The 17,359-nt window shown below is 45.7% G+C and overlaps 1 protein-coding gene across 2 annotated transcripts in view; it reads left to right on the top strand.

The window, feature by feature from the left end:
* The window catches only part of USP43 (ubiquitin specific peptidase 43), a 90,676-nt gene that overhangs the window by 62,643 nt on the left and 10,674 nt on the right, over nt 1-17,359 (top strand). For both annotated transcript variants that reach the window (XM_079965920.1, XM_079965919.1), the window contains 3 exons: nt 2,130-2,292; nt 6,227-6,338; nt 15,721-15,824. In XM_079965920.1, the coding sequence (XP_079822046.1) occupies nt 2,130-2,292; nt 6,227-6,338; nt 15,721-15,824 (379 nt within the window). The remainder of the gene's footprint in view (nt 1-2,129; nt 2,293-6,226; nt 6,339-15,720; nt 15,825-17,359) is intronic.

Raw genomic sequence — 17,359 nt, 5'->3', positions numbered from 1 at the left:
GTTTGGTGGGGAAGAAGCCGGGTGCTGAGAGGAGAATGGGGATGAGCTGATCCTTGGCACTTATGGCTGCATTTTGGGATGGATTAGCTTTTATATGCAAAATGAGAAGGAAAACTGGAGACAAAGTGTCGTGGCAGTGATTTATTGCCTCTCCGGGCTAAACAAGAGGCCTTAATTGAAAAACATCAGAGGAGACAGCGCACGCAGATCCGGGAGATGAAGTTCATGGCAATCCTGCCTTTTGGACAGCCCTGTTGCCAGGTGGTTTTGATGAATTGCGCAGCCCAGATCTGGGGAGGTGGACAGATCTAGCTGAAAATTGGAGGTGCAGATTGGACTGATTATGCGTGAGCGTTTATTGCTGGTGATAATAGACACCAACTTGTTGAGAGTGTTAATATTTATTCTTCCTTGCAGAATCGCAGATCTGGAAGGGATTAATCTGAATCATTTTGTTAAACCTTTGTTCTAAGGCAATATGTCCTATATCTTATGAATTTCGGATGATCTGTGTCTAGATTTTCTATGAAAGTTCTGGAAATTGAGAGCCTGCAAATCTCGAGTCATCTTATTCCCTTGCTATCTATTATAATTAGGAAGCTTCCCCCCAACCCTGCAGCTCTCATGGGTTTTATTTACAATGGTATGGGGGTGGGAGGGAGCTGGGGGCACTGTTATTCAGTGGTTCCACTCCTTCCTCCTGGGCTTGTCCAGAAGGTGGTGTGTGGGGATGAGTGTTCAGACCCCTGAGTGCTCACTTCTGGGGTGGCTTGGGGCTCCATCCTCTCCCCAATTCTTTTCAACATCTATATGAAACCATTGGGGGGGGTCATCATCATCATCATCATCAGAAGAAGAAGAAGAGTTTGGATTTGATATCCCGCCTTTCACTCCCTTTTAAGGAGTCTCAAAGCGGATAACATTCTCCTTTCCCTTCAACCCCCACAACAAACACTCTGTGAGGTGAGTGGGGCTGAGGGACTTCAAAGAAGTGTGACTGGCCCAAGGTCACCCAGCAGCTGCATGTGGAGGAGCGGAGACGCAATCCCAGTTCCCCAGATTACGAGACTACCGCTCTTAACCACTACACCACACTGGCTCTCTCTCAGGGGGTTGGGCTTGAGTGTTCACCAATATGCAGGTGATACCCAGCTCTACCTGTCTTTTAAAGCAGAACCAGTGAAGGAAGTGAATGTCCTATGTGATTGTCTGGGGGTAGTTGGAGGATGAATGGGTGTTATTGGGTTGAGATAGAATCCTGATAAGTAAAAAGTACTGTTTCTGGGGGACAGGGGGCAGGCAAGTATGGGAGACTCCCTGGTCCTGAATGGGGTAACTAAAGGACCAGTCTGGGGGTCATTTTGGACTCACAACTGTTCTTAGAGGTGCAGGTTAATTCTGTGTCCAGGGCAGCTGTCTACCAGCTCCATCTGATACGCTGGCTGAAATCCTACCTACCGGCACACTGTCTCACCAGAGTAGTACACATACTCGGGTTATCTCCTGCTTGGACTACTGCAATGCGCTCTGCGTGGGGCTACCTTTGAAAGTGACTCGGAAACTGCAGCTAATCCACAATGCAGCAGCTAGACTGGTGACTGAGAGTAGCTGCCAGGACCACATAACACCTGTCCTAAAGGTTCTTCACTGGCTCCCAGCACATTTCTGAGCACAATTCAAAGTGTTGGTGCTGACGTTTAAATGGCCTCGGCTCAGTATACCTGAATGATATTAAAAGCTCATAGTTAAACTTTGGAACTCACTCCCCCAGGAGAAGCTGATCGCCACCAACTTTGATGGCTTTAAAAGAACATTGCACAAATTCATGGAAGGTTGGGTTATCCATGGATAGCAGCCATGATGGCTATGCCCTGTGTCCATGACTGAAGGCAGCTATGCTTCTGAGTACCAGTTCCTGGGAATCGCAGGTAGGCAGAGCGCAATTGTGTGCACGTCCTTCTTGCAGGCTTCCCAGATGCTGCTCTAGGATGCTGGGCTAGATGGACCATTGGCCTGATCCATCAGCTCTCCCTATGTTCTTTTTTAAGCCATTCCCAAAGTAGTTGTCCAGTAGAGGAGAGGGATGCCTTGGGGATTTACTCATGTGTGTTATTCTTTCCTTTTCCCAGGTTGTCCCCACAGCCTCCCATCCTCTCCCAACTCTTCTGAGCCTGAAGGCCAGCGCTTGGCTCATAACGGGGCCATTTCATCGGAGTTCCTGCACCATGGCGGAGGGGGCAGGATCCTGCTCCTTGTCTGTAATGTGGCTGGGGCAGGGCAGCAGGCCGTGCGGTAAGTCCTGCCCAGCAGGAAAGCTCTTGCTAGAACGGTTAAGAGTTCTGCCACTGTGTCTCAGTGGCAGAGCTTCAGCTTTGCATGCCAAAGATCCCAGGTTCAATTCCTAGCATCACCAGGTAGGGCTAGGAGAGACTCCCTGTCTGAAACCCTGGAGGACCACTGCCAGTCAGTGTGGACAATAACGGAGCTAGATGGACCAATGGTCTGACGCAGCATAACACAGTTTCTTAGGTGCCTTTCCTGAAATGGGCACTTGGCCATCCCCTGTTACTCTCAGGCTCACAGAGGCCTTTTCAGAGGGATGGGACTTCGAACTTGAGAGTTAGTTCGTTGCTTGTTTTTTTTGTCTTCTAGATCCCAGCTTGCTGATTAGCAGCTCAGAAAAAGCCGGAAGCAATCACAGAAGCAGCAGCTGGGCTTGTTAAGAGCAGTTTCCTTTGTGTCATTTGGCACAACATCTGGGCTGTGTAACATTAATGTTGAGCTCTGATAAAGCAAGCCTAGTGGCAAGTTAATTGTCTCCACTTGGTGACGAAGGGGCTTGGAATGGGAGCGCTGTCGCTTCAGCCAAATCAAGCTGTGCAGCAGGTCTGGAGAAACAACCACCGAGTGCCCTGAGCTGCGCTTTGGACCATTTGGCCTGCAGCAGTGTTCTGCCCGGTGTGCCACTTGTTCCTTCAAAAGCCCATTTCTTTCCCATGCTGGAGACGTGGATGGAGGTGGGGGGGAAGAGCTGCACTCGGTTTACCAGCCACTGATGGCTGCGAGGAGCTTGCGGGAGGGCGATTGGATGCAAATGCACTGTAGGCGGGTAATGAATTCACATTGCACATCCCAAATGTCATTAAGTAACGCTTTGCATGCTTGCAGTGGCTAATAAACCAGTCATCGGCTGGGAAACGGCTTGTAACATGCTGAGCTTTATGGAGGGCAATTTATCTAGCAATATTTCCGTGTTACTTAGGCATGGCTCCCTCCCCCCTCCTCCCAACCCAAGTGCTTTTGCAGGGACAAGAACTATATGGCTTGATTCCTAGAACTTTTGTCTGTCCTTTTTGTACCCCATTTATTCAGCCAAACAGCACACGCAGATTGCAGGGCTCAGGAAATGGGGTACTAATAGTTGTCAGAACAAGAAAAGAGCTTATAAGATGCATTAGAGGAGAAGGTACCAGGAACTTACTTGAATCTACACTTTTGGTTCTGTCATGTTGCCGCAAATGGGTGGTGATGGTAGCCATGTCTCCTATTTTTTCAGAGGACAGTCCTCTATATGGGGGGGGCGGTTTTCTCTTTGAAGGGTCATCTATTTTACAGGAACCTTAAGATGGGTCAGCAGAGGTCTTGAAGTTGCCCATCAACAGTTAGCAGCTGGATATCAGATTAAGCAGGCAAAGAGGTCACTTGTGCAAACGCCATACATTTAAAGCACATGTCTTCTCCCCAGAGAATCCTGGGAGTTGTTGTTTTCCACTCAGAGAGCTACAATTCCCAGCACCCCTACTGTAACTACAGTTACCAGAATTCTTTGGGGGGGGAAACATGAGCTTTGAGTACATTGTCATGCCCATTATGTTGCATTTCTGTTTAAATTAATGGTAATCATTTCTGAATTTGCATTTAGAAATGTAAATTTGTGTATGCAAACCTCTTCTGGAGATGCATTCCCCACCCCTTTTGTGGCAATGTGTGACTAGCCACCCTAAACTGGAACTGGAGGGTATATGTTTCCAATAGATCAAGTGGTTTGCTTGTTTTCCCACCTTATTTGATTTTGAAGGGAGAGAGGTTTTCCTGGCTTCTCTTCCTATCATTTCCATTAATTCTCTTTGTAGCTCTTAGGAGACTGAGTCTTTTGAGTTCTGCAAGCTGGCCAAAGGAGCCTGGAGTTCCAATCTGTCAAGTCTGGCTGAGAGTTACGCTGGCACCACCAGAGTTTTGAGTGCCCAGCTGTCAACTTTCAGCCTGGGGAACCTTTAAGAGCATGGGATCAAGCAGTTCAGATCAAAAAGTGCAGTCTCTTGAATCCCTAGGTCAAATATGTTTAGATTCATAAAGAAATAAATTATATACTTTCAAAACAAGCAAAATCGTTTTAGCATGGAAAATAAAGAAAGCAGAAAAACACACACAGTTTTTTCTGCTCCTGGGATGGATATATGAGACCAAGTTTCATTTGCCTTTAGTTACAGAACTAGTAAAGGGCTATGTGGAGGTTTTTTTGGGGTTTTTTAACCCAAAAAGAAAATATTTTGCCAAAGAAAGTTAGCCTTTACAGTAGAAGACTTGCCTGCCCCAAATCTTTCATGCAGACTATCTGGCCAGCCTAGGCTTTCCCTCAAACAATTATCTTGGCTTTGAAGTGGAAATAAGATTTAGCTTTCCATTTAGTCGATTTGCATAGTTCCTAAGCCCGCCTGCCCTCAGCCTAAATTTGTTCAACTCCTTCCCGCCCATTTCATAGTAGACTGTGGAGTACAAGATCTGATCACACCTGATGAGAATGATGAATCAGTGGAAAGTCCTGAGCAAATATCTGCCATAAAATACAAAATTTCCCAGACATGACATTTTGATTGGCAATAGATGACTTGAAGCATTTCCAGGTTATCCAGCCCACCTGTTTTTATATATCACAGGTGACTAGCATGCCAAGTTTGTAATCTGCTTTGGAAATGGCCAAACAAGATTTTCTAGAACACTGGGGAACTGGTCGAGTATTATGCCAGAGACCCACGCAAGATCATTTATTTGCATAGATTCCTCATAGTAGTTTACCTCTTAGTTTACCCCTCTTGCAAAACCGATCGAGTTATTTCAGAATTCTCTTAGTTTGTGCTTTCACGTCTCATCACGACATTGGATAATGCTTGGGGAGCTTTCTTGCACCCAGTAAAGCTGACTGATGCAGAGGACTGGCGAAACATACAACAGGGTGAGAGCACAGAGAGACCGTTTCCCTCAATCCTTTGCCTGCACTGCCTCCTGCTGGTCTTGCACCCTTCGTCTTGATGAACTTCCCTTTAGTCTACATAGAGAAAGCTGAGATTGGTAATGTAACCGCCACCACCACTGTCAGCCATTCAAGAAAACATGAATGCTCAACCAGTCACCCCTTAATCATTCTTCCCTTCTCAGGTAATATCAGTTGGGGAGAACTGGCTGAACAAACATAGGGAATATAGGAAGCTGCCTTAGAGCAAGTCAGACCACTGAATCCATCCTGCTCAGTATAGTTTGCACTAATGGGCAGTGACCCTCCAGGGTTTCAGACAGGGGTCGTCTCCAGCCTTTCCTGGAGTTGCTAGGGATTGAATCTGGGACCTTATACACAGAAGGTTATATTCTATCACTGAGCTATGGTCCTTCCCCAGGTCAAGAAGCACGTTGGTGTGAATGCTTTAAAAAGTGCAGGCATTTATATTAGTGGCTTGAGTGCAGGATGCTCTTTTCCTACCCAGGAACAGCAATGGGACTTTAGTTTTCTGGCTGCCCATTGTCTAGGGTCAGCAGAAGGTCCTGAATGGTAACATTCCAGTTGGGTAGCAGCCTGGGAAGAATATCATCCCAACCTCAGAGATGCTGCTCCGTTGTCCCCTGACATCTGAAATGTAGTTGCATTTTACGGAGAGCAATGGGCCTGAGCAAAATGATGGGTGATGGAGGAGGAGAAGTTGGAAATTTAGAGGATCTTTCTTTCTGAACTCTGGCAGTCGGCTATTCTGAAATAAGTCCCTGCTGGCATGATCAAATTAATGTGATGTTGAATTCCACCCTTCATTTCATTGGGAAGTAACTTTAAAATTTAGATACCTCTGCCAGGGAGTGAGTGATGTCTTGGCTTCTTTTGTATCACTAAGTGAGCAAAAGGCACCCGAAGGCTAGTTTCTTTGCACAACCTACAGCAATTCTCTAATGTGTTTTTCAGGTTTGGCCCACCTTTACTGATGCGGGAAGACAGAGCCATGTTGTGGGATCAGCTTCAGCAGTGCATCCTGGGCAAAATGCGCTATCTGATGAGAAGGGAGGCCCAAGTACAGGTGAGTCCATCCTGCTGTCCAGGCACTGTTGCATCTGCCCTGTTTCTCCTGCTCCTGGCAGTAGGAGAGATGCAATGTTTGAAGGGTAGCAGCTTCTTACAGAACATACTGTACTCACAGCAAAAATTAAGCAGGAACAGAGTGCCAAGAGTCAGTAAGCATGCCAGGGAGCTCTTGGGTCATCCTAACCTCTGCCCCAAATCCCTTAGGAAGCAGCCATCGCTCTCCCAAGTCACAAATCATGATGGGGCAGGGGAAACTGCCTCCACTTACAGGCAATTATTGGCCTGTAGCTGTAGTTATTTGTATATTTCTTTTCCATTTCAAATTGTTTATTTGCTTAACTACCCTTCATCAGCAAGCATCGTGGGGCAGTGTGGAGAAATATCATTAAAACAATGAGTTCCGTCGTAGCACACAAAAACGTAGTAATGTAGAACAATAATCTGGCCTTCACCTTAATTAATGCAACCAAATCAATGCAGAACAGCATCAAAGTCTCCCAAAGACCCAAGTGAAGAGATGTGACTTATGACTGTCAGAAACTCAGTAAAGAGGGTGACAACCAAAACATCCTGGGTGGGGTCACTTTATGGGCAGGATGCCACCACTGAAAAGTCCCCGTCCTGCGTTTTGGGATCATGAGCAGTGCTCTGACCCCCGCCACCGGCAGCAGATCTCAGTACCTTGGCTGACAGGTACCAAGAGAGGCACTCCTTCAAAGTACTTGGGCTCAAAGTTGTTTAGGGTTTTTAGTGTTAACATCAGAACCTTAAATTGGCCCTGGCATTGGCAGCCAGTGAAGGTTGCACAGAATTGGTGTTACATGGTGCTTTACTCTATATAAGAGAGCAGGTCCCTGCCTCAAGAGGCTTACAAACTGGAATATAGATTGACAATAGCAAAGAAAGGACAGAGGAAAGGAAAGGAAGGCAGGGGAAAATGTGCTTTATTTCCATTACACATACTTGGACTTACTTACAACAAGGCACAGTGACAAAATTATAAACTTTTGATCTAGTTCTGAAGACACTAAATTCCTCATAGGGGAAAAATGATTTAGTTTAAGTGTCATATTTTTGTGTGTCTGTTACTTGCCTTTTGGAGTTGCTCTAAGTGGGTAGCGTTTTAATTAAATTACAGCTTATTAAATCATAATTGGTTGCCACAAGGGACCTAAAATTAAATTCCTGTGCAAAATGAAGATTGATTATTGCATCCAGATCCAGGGTAGTCACTTGTAGATGCTTGGCAGGTCTTTTTCCCTGGCATGATTGACACCGTGTAGTACTCTCGGAGGGGAGAGAATCCTGCTTCCGGCCTCCTAATCCCCTCTGTTTCTTCCAAACCGAACATTTGGAAATAAAAACTGCGGCAATAAACACTGCCTATTGCATGCAATGAGTGGAAAAAAGCATTCTCAGGGGTTGTATGTTTATAAATAGACATTTCCTCCCGTCTGTGTTCACGCTGAATGTTTGGCAAGGACTCATGTTTTCCCTTTTATGTTGGCTGGGACACCAGAAGCAGTGGTACCCTCCTGGCAACAGCGATGTGCTCACTGGGAACAGGGATGGGGTGAAGTGAGACGGTAGCTGCAAAGTTAGGGGAGGTATGGGGCAGCAGCAGTGACAGCCCCAGAGGAGTGTGTATAGGGCTGTTGTCCCAATGCTCCCTCAACCTCACCACTGCTGCATCGCGTCCTTTTGAGGAGCATCTCTGGGAGGATACCACTGTCTCTGCCACCCCACCCCTCCATGAGCCCCCACTGCTACACATGAGCTACCATTATGAGGGGTGGCAGGGACTCCTGCATGGTGTTTCTCTGTGCCTGTGTTGGTGGTGATAGTGGTAGTCCAGAAGTGCCGCACAGCAGTTTGTCTCTCTACTTTTTTCTCATAGGAGCGAATAGACACCATTCATTTATATGGGTGGAAGCAAAGCAATGTACTCAGGAAGGTAATTGGAAGGGATGACTAAGCTGGCCCCTTGTGAACACTGTGGCTGGGGGCACGCTCTCATCTTTTTGCTGAAGGCTTTGAGAGGGTAGCTGCAGAAGAACTGATGGCTACAGCAGGCATTTCCCAGTGTTTGATCCTGATGTGTGGCCCAGCTCTTGCCTGCCCCTCCTGTGCTTGCAGATAGCAAGTTGATGTGCTTCTTTGTGATCTGTGAAGTGTTGTGTGCCCCTGTCCGGAAGAAGATGTGCCAGGCATATAGTACTGCTATTTTTATTTTTATTTCAGCTTCTATAGCTAAATTACCTAGTCGAACACTGAAAACAGTAGGCTTTCTATCTGGAAGAGGTGCTCTCCAGATTCATCTCCAGAGCCCATCATTTCCAGTGTAATTTGTGACAAAAAGTGGAGGGTGGTGGTTTTGTGCTCATCAGCCCCAGGGGCCTCAGGGTAGCATGAACTGGGTGCCAAGACTCTCCTTGCCTCCTGCAAGCCATTTCAGCCATTGCTCCAAATGAGGGTGTTGCCGAAAATAATGTTCTATTTCATTAAGGGCCCAGAAACCAAGCCTTATGAGGAATGGTTCAAGGACCTGGGTATGTTTAGCCTAGGAAAGAGGAGACTGAGAGGATATATGATAGTCATCTTCAAGCAGCTTGTAACATGGAAGGTGGAACAAGCTTGTTTTCGTCTGCTCTGAAGGGTAGGACTTGAACCAATGGCTTTGAGTTACAAGAAAGGAGATTCTGACTAAACACCAGGAAGAACTTTGACAGTAAGAGCTGTTTGGAAGTGGAACAGATGCCCTTAGGAGGTGGTGGACCTTCATTGGAGGTTTTTAAGCAGAGGTTGGATGGCCGTCTGTCTTGGATGCTTTAATTGTGATTTCTGCTTTGAGGGGGTTGGACTTGATGACTCTATGATTCTGTGATCATTACAGCTACCTCAATGCCCAGGAAAGCACAGCATCCCAAAGTCTTTATGGGAAGTCCAGTTGTTCATTTATATACATTTGGGACCTCGGTTCTCTCTGGAAAACCACTCCCATAATGGCTTGTTGACCCACCCTAGTGGTGCTTATGGGGTGTCTGTGCTTACACAGCAGTGAGTGAAAAACACTCTGTCCACGCTCAGTGGCATTCTGTTATCACTTCATGTATTTCGGGATTAAGGGGCTCCCGGACTCAACCCATGAAGTGGCATGCTTCAAAGTAAGAAAGATGGGGCAATGAGAGAGAATTCTAAATGTAGAGAGATGATTTCCAGGACATTCTGTTTTCCCCTAAGACCCACAAAACCCCAGAAATTCCAGGTACATTTTATAAATGAAGGTGAGCAGCCTGCGGTGTATCATTCATTCTCCTCCATTGGTTATCTTTTGGAAGAGCAGAAAGAAATATATTGCTATTGCAGACTGTAGCATTTCCCATTGATCTGTGCAAGTCCATTGTCTGGTGGCCCATAGTAATGAACTGTTCAGAAGAAAATAATGCCCCTACTTAACGTGCCTGGTCAGTGAATCAGGGCATGGGGACAAATTCATCCTTCCTGAGCCCAGCAGCTGCCTTAAAACACGCCATTAGCATGTGCACAGTTTATGCTGTTTCAAGTTACCTTCATTCCACCAGTCTAACTAAAACTTGGCTACCTTCATTCCTTCCAATGATGTGTCTCCTAGGATGGACTCGAAAGTCAAGCATTGCTTGGGACGGTTTGGCAAGGAAAGAGTGGGCTGAAAAATAAATAAAAGCAAACAAATAGCTACATGGCTGTCCTTTTAAATCTGACCACATGCAGAGTCCTTTATGTCGTGAGCCTGGTATGTGCAGCAGCTTAACAGGCCCCTTCAAGCCTATGAAATTTGCAGTAGACAGGGAAGATTGGATTTTAGACATGGTCAACCTTTCCATGGGAACAGCTTCCTGCATGGAGTAGTTATCCGCACAGATCCAAAACAATCAGGGTGGTTTCCATTGTTTTCATTTGGACCCACCCTATAAGATGGAAGGGCTGTAATTCAGGGGTGGAGTGTATGCTTTGCATGACCCAAGTTCAGTGCCTGCCATCTCCAGATAAAGGCTATAAAAGGTTACTACCTGAAATCCTGTAGAGCCACTGCCAGTCTGTTTACCAAACTAAACGGACTGATGGTCAGATTCAGTACAGCAGCTTCCTATGTTTCCATTCGTGATTCTGAATTTGGCTACAAGTGAATATTCACCAGATCTTCCTCAGATTGCTTTGCTTTGAGCATCTGACATCACTGGGGTACATGTAATAGACCTGTAACTGGCATTTTATTTCAGTAGTTAAATGTAATTACAAAAGCACCAAGCAAAAGTCACCAGCTGCAGGCTGGGTGTTTATAGCGAGCTGTCCTTTAATGGCAAGTGCCTGCACAAGTGAGAGCAACTGGGCATTTCTGCTGTGTGCGCTGCCTCCCCCCCCCTTCCCCTGTCAAGGCAGCAGCAGCAGCAGCAGCAGCTCATCTTGCAAAAGAGTCACGGAGAGTGGTGAGCCAGCAGCACGGTTCATCCGCAAGGGAGCCATCCCATAGCTGCTTGACATGAAATATTAAGATGGAGCTACCTAGCAAGACTGTGCCCCTTGCAGGAGGCGTTGAGAGCCAAGACGTTTTCCCTGCTGCGGTCCAGGCAGCGAGTGGAGGTTTGCGGTCCATGAAGTCTTAATGAATTGGCTTCATAATAACCAGCTTCAAAACGAGCAGGCCAACTGCTACACCTTGGCTTAAAGACTGCACAAGGGCTCGAGCAGGAAGGCTTCCCCGTGGCCGTCACCTTGAAATATGAAGGGTGAGAAGACTAACAGAGGCAGGCAAATGTTGCAACGCAAAGGCAGGCCGTTCTGCCAGCATGGAATTCACCATGTAAAAACTCCTTCTTCTGGAAAGGGAGCAGGTTGTGTCTGGTTTTTGTAGAAGCTTCCAGAACTTCGGTGGGCCGTGGGGCTTTCCTGTACTACTGATGGTAGGATTTTACTCCCTGTTGTGGAACAGAGCCTCTTCTCCTTCAAGGAGAAATCAATGGCCATAGCCCAAAGCCCACAAGAGCCAAAATCTCCTTGTAAAGCTCGCAGAGCATTGTGCAGTCCCCATAGGATTTGAAGGGAGGCTGTTCTAATTGCAAACAGACCTCACAGGTAAATAACAAGACCATGACAAGCTCCTGAGGGGCAAACTTGTGATTTTTAACATGTCATGATGAGAGCTCCTAGTAATTGTCAGTTGCATGAATGGGCTGCACATGCTTAAAAGTGCCTCATAGAATCATGGAGTTGTAGAATTGGGAGGGACAATAAGGCTCATCCAAACCCTGCAACTGAAACCTTTTACCCAACATGGGGCTCAAACCCACAACCCTGAGATCAACAGCCTCATGCTCTACCAACTGAACTATCCACAGGTCTGGCCTTCCATATCTCATTCAAATAGCTGTCATCTTCTTTCCTGATAATGTGGTGTTAAGAACTGAGAGTGTTCAGTGTCCAGGAAAATATTGAGGAGGCAAAAGATTTAATAAGGTGAAGAATCAGTCAGGGGGTTGGGCATATCTGTGGCAAAACAAGAAAAATGGACTTAGGCAACAGGTGTTGATTGATTGATTGATTGATTTTTTTAAGAGAATAGAAAAGGCAAATGGTGGAAAGCTCACTTGGAATGACCAAGGGAGAGACCTGGTCCGAATAGAGACATTGGATTCTTATCTCATTATGATAAAGCTATTTTTAGCCATCTCACCCCTTGCTTTTTCCTGTAAGACCAATTGCAGTCATTAACAGTCATCAGCAGGTTTACCACACCTATCAGTCAATCACCCATTCCCACCACCCTTCTGAGTAATACCCCTCCCCACCCTCTCACTATATATAAGGGTCTGATGACTTCTGTTTCAGTGTATCTGAAGAAGTGTGCATGCACACAAAAGCTCATACCAATAACAAACTTAGTTGGTCTCTAAGGTGCTACTGGAAAGAATTTTTTAATTTTGTTTCGACTATGGCAGACCAACACGGCTACCTACCTGTAACTAGAACTAGAACTCGTGGACATTCCATGAAACTGAATATGGATTAAGGACGTCCTTCTTTACATAGCACATGGTTAAACTGGAATTTGCACCCACCTGATGAAATGATGGCCACAAAATCAAATAACTTTAAAAGAGGATTAAGCATGTTCATCATAGGTAAAGCTGCCAATGGGTATTGGTCACAAAGTGACACTCACACACCATCCCCTTCCTGCTGTTAGGAGATGCTCCCTAGTTATACACCCCACACCCTGCCATCTTTTGCATGCTTCTGCTGAAAAGGAGGCCATCTACATCAGGAGCTAACAAGCCCCCTTGTAACTTAACACAGCTTGTTCTGGGTTCCTGGTTCCAAAGAGCTGTTTTCATTAAATTAGGTTTAATTAAAACATGCAGGTATTTAATTAACTCTGTGGCCCTCTGCTGCTTTCATGGCTGCCCCAGGGATATTTATAGAAGTGCAGGCAATGGAGCCAGCTGGCTTTTTGGAGGCAAGTAAGTGGGGGGCGGGGTGGGTGTGGCTCTGCTGCCCTGCAACTTTGAAGACCAGACATAAGAAAAGTGATGCATGAGCAGAGCAATTTTTCTTATCCTGTATATCTTTTTTAAAAAAATAATATTTATTAGCAGTTTAAAGATTACAAAAGAAAAGAAAAAGAATAAACAATACAATACAATACAATACAATACAATACAATACAATACAATACAATACAATACAATACAAATACAAAAACCAAAACACCACACAACCCAAACCCTAAAACATTGAATCAACCAAACAAAACGAAAACAATTAAAAACACATCCATTAATTTCGATATCATAACTTTCGTTCACTTGTTTCAGCGACCTCCTCACACCTCCCTTTTTGTATTCCACTTCAATTAACTGTTTCAGCAATTCCTTTCCATCTTCCTCTGTTTTCTGTCCTGTAATTTATCTTAACATATTCTAACCTTGTTTTTTCCCTTTAATACATTTACAATCTATCTGTACCTAATTCCTTTTAACATTTCTGCTACAGCCATATAACTTCATTCCATCATTTTTCTAGCCTTCATTAATTTTACAATAATTCTGTAAATAATCTTTAAACTTTTTCCAATCTTCTTCCACCGACTCTTCTCCCTGGTCTCGGATTCTGCCAGTCATTTCCGCCAGCTCCATATAATCCATCAACTTCATCTGCCATTCTGTATATCAAGGCTGGGAGTAAAAAAAGGGGGGATCCTTAAGCATGTCAGGAAAAGCGAGATAGATAAAGGCAGGGCTAAGGGCGTTTGATTTTCTGATTAAGAATGACCCTGCAAAATTTCTTATTGGGTTCCTCCTAAAAATGCCTGTCTGGAGTTTCTAGCTTGCATGGTTGCAAGGAGAGCAACGTGTCAGCAATATATTGTGCAATGTCTTAAATTGGGGTGGAGTAGTAGAGAGAAATTGATCAGGATTTCCAGTGGGCAAGATAATGGGGGCAGAGGGCATGCACCCTGCAGAACTATTTGGCTCTCTCCCTGGTTAACAAGCAAAGTCTTGCACAACGAAACTAACCAGTTTGCATAATGTATGTTTAGAAGTGACCAGGCACAACCTGTTGCTCAGTGCTGGTGGTGAGACCCAGTTGTGAAGTCTTGAACTTCTGGACAGGAGGAACAGGGAGTGCAGATACCCGGTTCCAATGAGGAGGTTGTCCTTTCCAGTCCCCTGTGTGTCCAGGGTCCTGTGTTTGTCATGTGGAGGAATGAGCTCGTGAACCTCTAGCTCTCAGTGGGAAGTCCTGTTTGTTTTACACTAGGGAAATGAGGAATCCTTTAAATACCAGCTGGCCTGGAACACACTGCCTCCTGGAACTGTGATGTTGATCAGTTGACCTTTGTCAAATATGTCCTCCATGTTTTTCTGGTATCCTGGAGCCTGCTTGCAAATGGTGGATAATTGGAGCTCTGTCGTTCTCACTCCAGAGACTCTGCCTATTTTCTCTGAGCTTTTTAGACTTCCAGTGTGGCATTCTCTTCATGGCAATGTACAGTTTTATTGGCTGATCTATAAACATTGGGTCTGCTGTTGCCTCCTCGGCTCCATGTGGATAGGAATGTAATAAGGCTAATTTTGAAGCGGACACCAACTCCTGCTGGCAGAAGCCAGGGATGAGGTGGGGAGGAGGTGCGGGAGGTCAGAGTTGCTGGCTACTCCCTGCTCCCACCCCCAATACAAGAGGTGCTGAGGTGGGGGGCACATCACTCTTTCTGACACCTGTCCAAGGGGAGGGTGGATTATAATCTGAACAGTGTCAAGATAATGGATTCATATTTGTCCCCTCATCAGGTCTCATTACAGTCTCTGTCAAGAAGACGAGGGAGCTGGACACAAAACATAATGAAATCTGGAATGTACTGGCTAATCATACTCTGGTTTTAATGACAAAACAGCATTATGGAGCGGGAGGGAGGAGTAAATGAGTCCATTTGTATGACAACAGGGAAATTGCAACTGGCACCAGGGGGGAAAGGTTGTGGAATGCTAGACAATTTTCGGATGGAGCGGGAGCCAAGTGAGATGGTTGTCGTCGTATAGGATCCATCTGCCTGTGTGAACATGCAATTTACTTTAAGTGCGTTATCAGACCCACACTCTTTGTGTTAGATTAATTAGTCCACAATACTGATCACCTCCTATTTCTGTTTGGAAATGGAAATGGAAATCACAGCTCCGCTCATAAGCAAGTACTGGAAAACTAGAGGAAGCTTTCTTTTGCCACTCTTTCTTCAACCCTCCCCCCTTGATAGTATGAACAAAAGGATGCTCTGAGTTTTATTGTCTACTAGCCACACACCTGACTTTAGGATGGGTGAGCCTAAGAAATAGATGTGAAGAGGATCTGTAGCCCTCCAGGTGTTATTTGCTTATAGCTCACACTGGTAGTCACACTGGCTGGAGCTGAGATACTATTGCATGGCGAACCGTTTGAGTCTTTGAGAAATGAGCTCCATAGTGAACTGTTTGAGTACTAGAGAAATGTGTACCTCAACAACTACAACAGATTTATCCAATCATCTCAGCATAGTCAGATTCAACACTCGTTTCCCCTGCAATTGCTAAAGAGGGGCAGCAGCCAACTTCCCTGCAGAAGAAACAGACTGTGTTAACCATTCCGTAGTAAGATACTCATTGAAAATCTGCTGGAGACACCTAGATTTACTCCCAAAGGATATGCGACACAAAAGATTAGCCACACAGCACTCTTCACACAGTGCAGCTGCCTCATTGTTTTTGCCCTTGTTTGCCCCACCCTGAGCCCCTGATTTATCCGAAGTCTTTTCCAGGGAGAGCAGATCCTTTGACTCCTTCTCTCTCCCCTTCCTTTGTCTTTTTCAGGCTACTCCGAGCCTGTTCCAGGTGCGAGTGGTTGGCGGCTCTGCGCTTTGCAGCTACCTCTCTCCCCAGGACAGCTGGCCTCTCTATCATCCAGCGGTGGACAGGTAAGAGATCAGACATAGAGATACTGCTAGAAATAAGTGACTGGAGGGATAAAAAGAGCAGAGGACTGAGGACCTGCCTATTCTGTTCTCTCACTAGTCATGGATCCTGTTTACTGAGCTTCTTCTTCCCTAACTTTATGCAGCAACCTCTATTCGTCTTCCTTCCTCTTGGGCTCCAAGAAGAGCTTCCTGTTGTAATAAGGGATTACAGTGGTACCTCTAGTTATGAACTTAATTCATTCCAGAGGTCCGTTCTTAACCTGAAACTGTTCTTAACTAGAGGCGTGCTTTCACTAATGGGGCCTCTTGCTGCTGCTGTGCCACCGGCACACAATTTCTGTTCTCATCCTGGGGCAAAGTTCTCAACTCGAGGTAACTCTTCCAGGTTAGCAGAGTTTGTAACCTGAAGCGATTGTAACTCGAGGTACCACTCTACTGCATTTCTTTAGATTCTTAAGCTTCCCTCTTCTCCGGGTGGGTATCAGTGTGCAGGTGCTTGATGGCACGTTCAAGTAAAACTTTTAACAGTTTTACGCAGGATGTAAAAACACCACACCTGATATGAAACATGATCCAGAATAAACAAGCTCCAAGAATGCTTCTGGATGATGCTCAGACACGTTTCAAAGGGTTTCTGTGGTTGTGGGACAACAACCAAAGTCGCCTCTCTAACATAAATTTGATCTAAACATGATGCATTGATGTTGGCCCCAAGACCTGTTTAGCCTAAGCTGTGTACACACTGTACCATTAAAACACATGGCGTTTCTTCTCTCTGTGCTCCTCCCAGCAGTCATTTCTCTCCTGGTCAATATTATGGAGACTGCTATTGGCTGTGTAAATGCGAGAACCTAGGAAGCTGCCATATACTGAGTCAGACCATTGCATCCATCTAGCTTAGTAGTTTCAGACAGGGAGTGTCTCCCAATCCCACATGGAGATGTTGTTGAGGATCGAACCTTCTGCCTGCAAGGCAGGTGTTGTGTCGCACAGAGCTATGTGTGGCCATTTCGTACTGGTTACCTTCCTTGACTTGACAAACCGGGCAGGTGGCCATTTTAACTGGGGTCCTGCTGGGTGGGTGCAGCTAAATAGATGGTGGGCATCTAATTTCCTTCCGTGGCATCTTCCCTGCTTTCAAACTCCTGGCACCAAGGCTGCGCACCAGGCCTGGCAGTCCTGAAGCAGCAGCATCCAGCCGGACGTGCATTGCTGTCGTTCCATTGCGGTGGGGCTGATGAATTATTAATGCCTTGCCGCTGCTAGCTGGATTCTAGTCAAAGATAATGTTAGCTGGATTTTGGGACACTCCCACCACATGTGGAGGTATGTGCCTGTGGAGGTGCACCCTCTCCAGCATTTTGGTGAGGTTCCTGGGTGTATTAGCGCTAGTTTCCTTGGTGTTAGGTACCACCTGTAGGTGAGTTTCAGTGTGAGTTCTTTTCTTTTCGTTGATATGGATTTAAAGGGGGGTTTAGACCACATTCTGGTCCATTGAGTGGGGTTAATCTCATAGCCTATGTCATTCTCCCATT

Source organism: Podarcis cretensis, assembly GCF_951804945.1.
Source record: "Podarcis cretensis genome assembly, chromosome: 2".
NCBI lineage: Eukaryota > Metazoa > Chordata > Lepidosauria > Squamata > Lacertidae > Podarcis > Podarcis cretensis.
The sequence above is the reverse complement of the archived record's forward strand: the minus strand, read 5'-3'. Positions and strand labels throughout refer to the sequence as shown.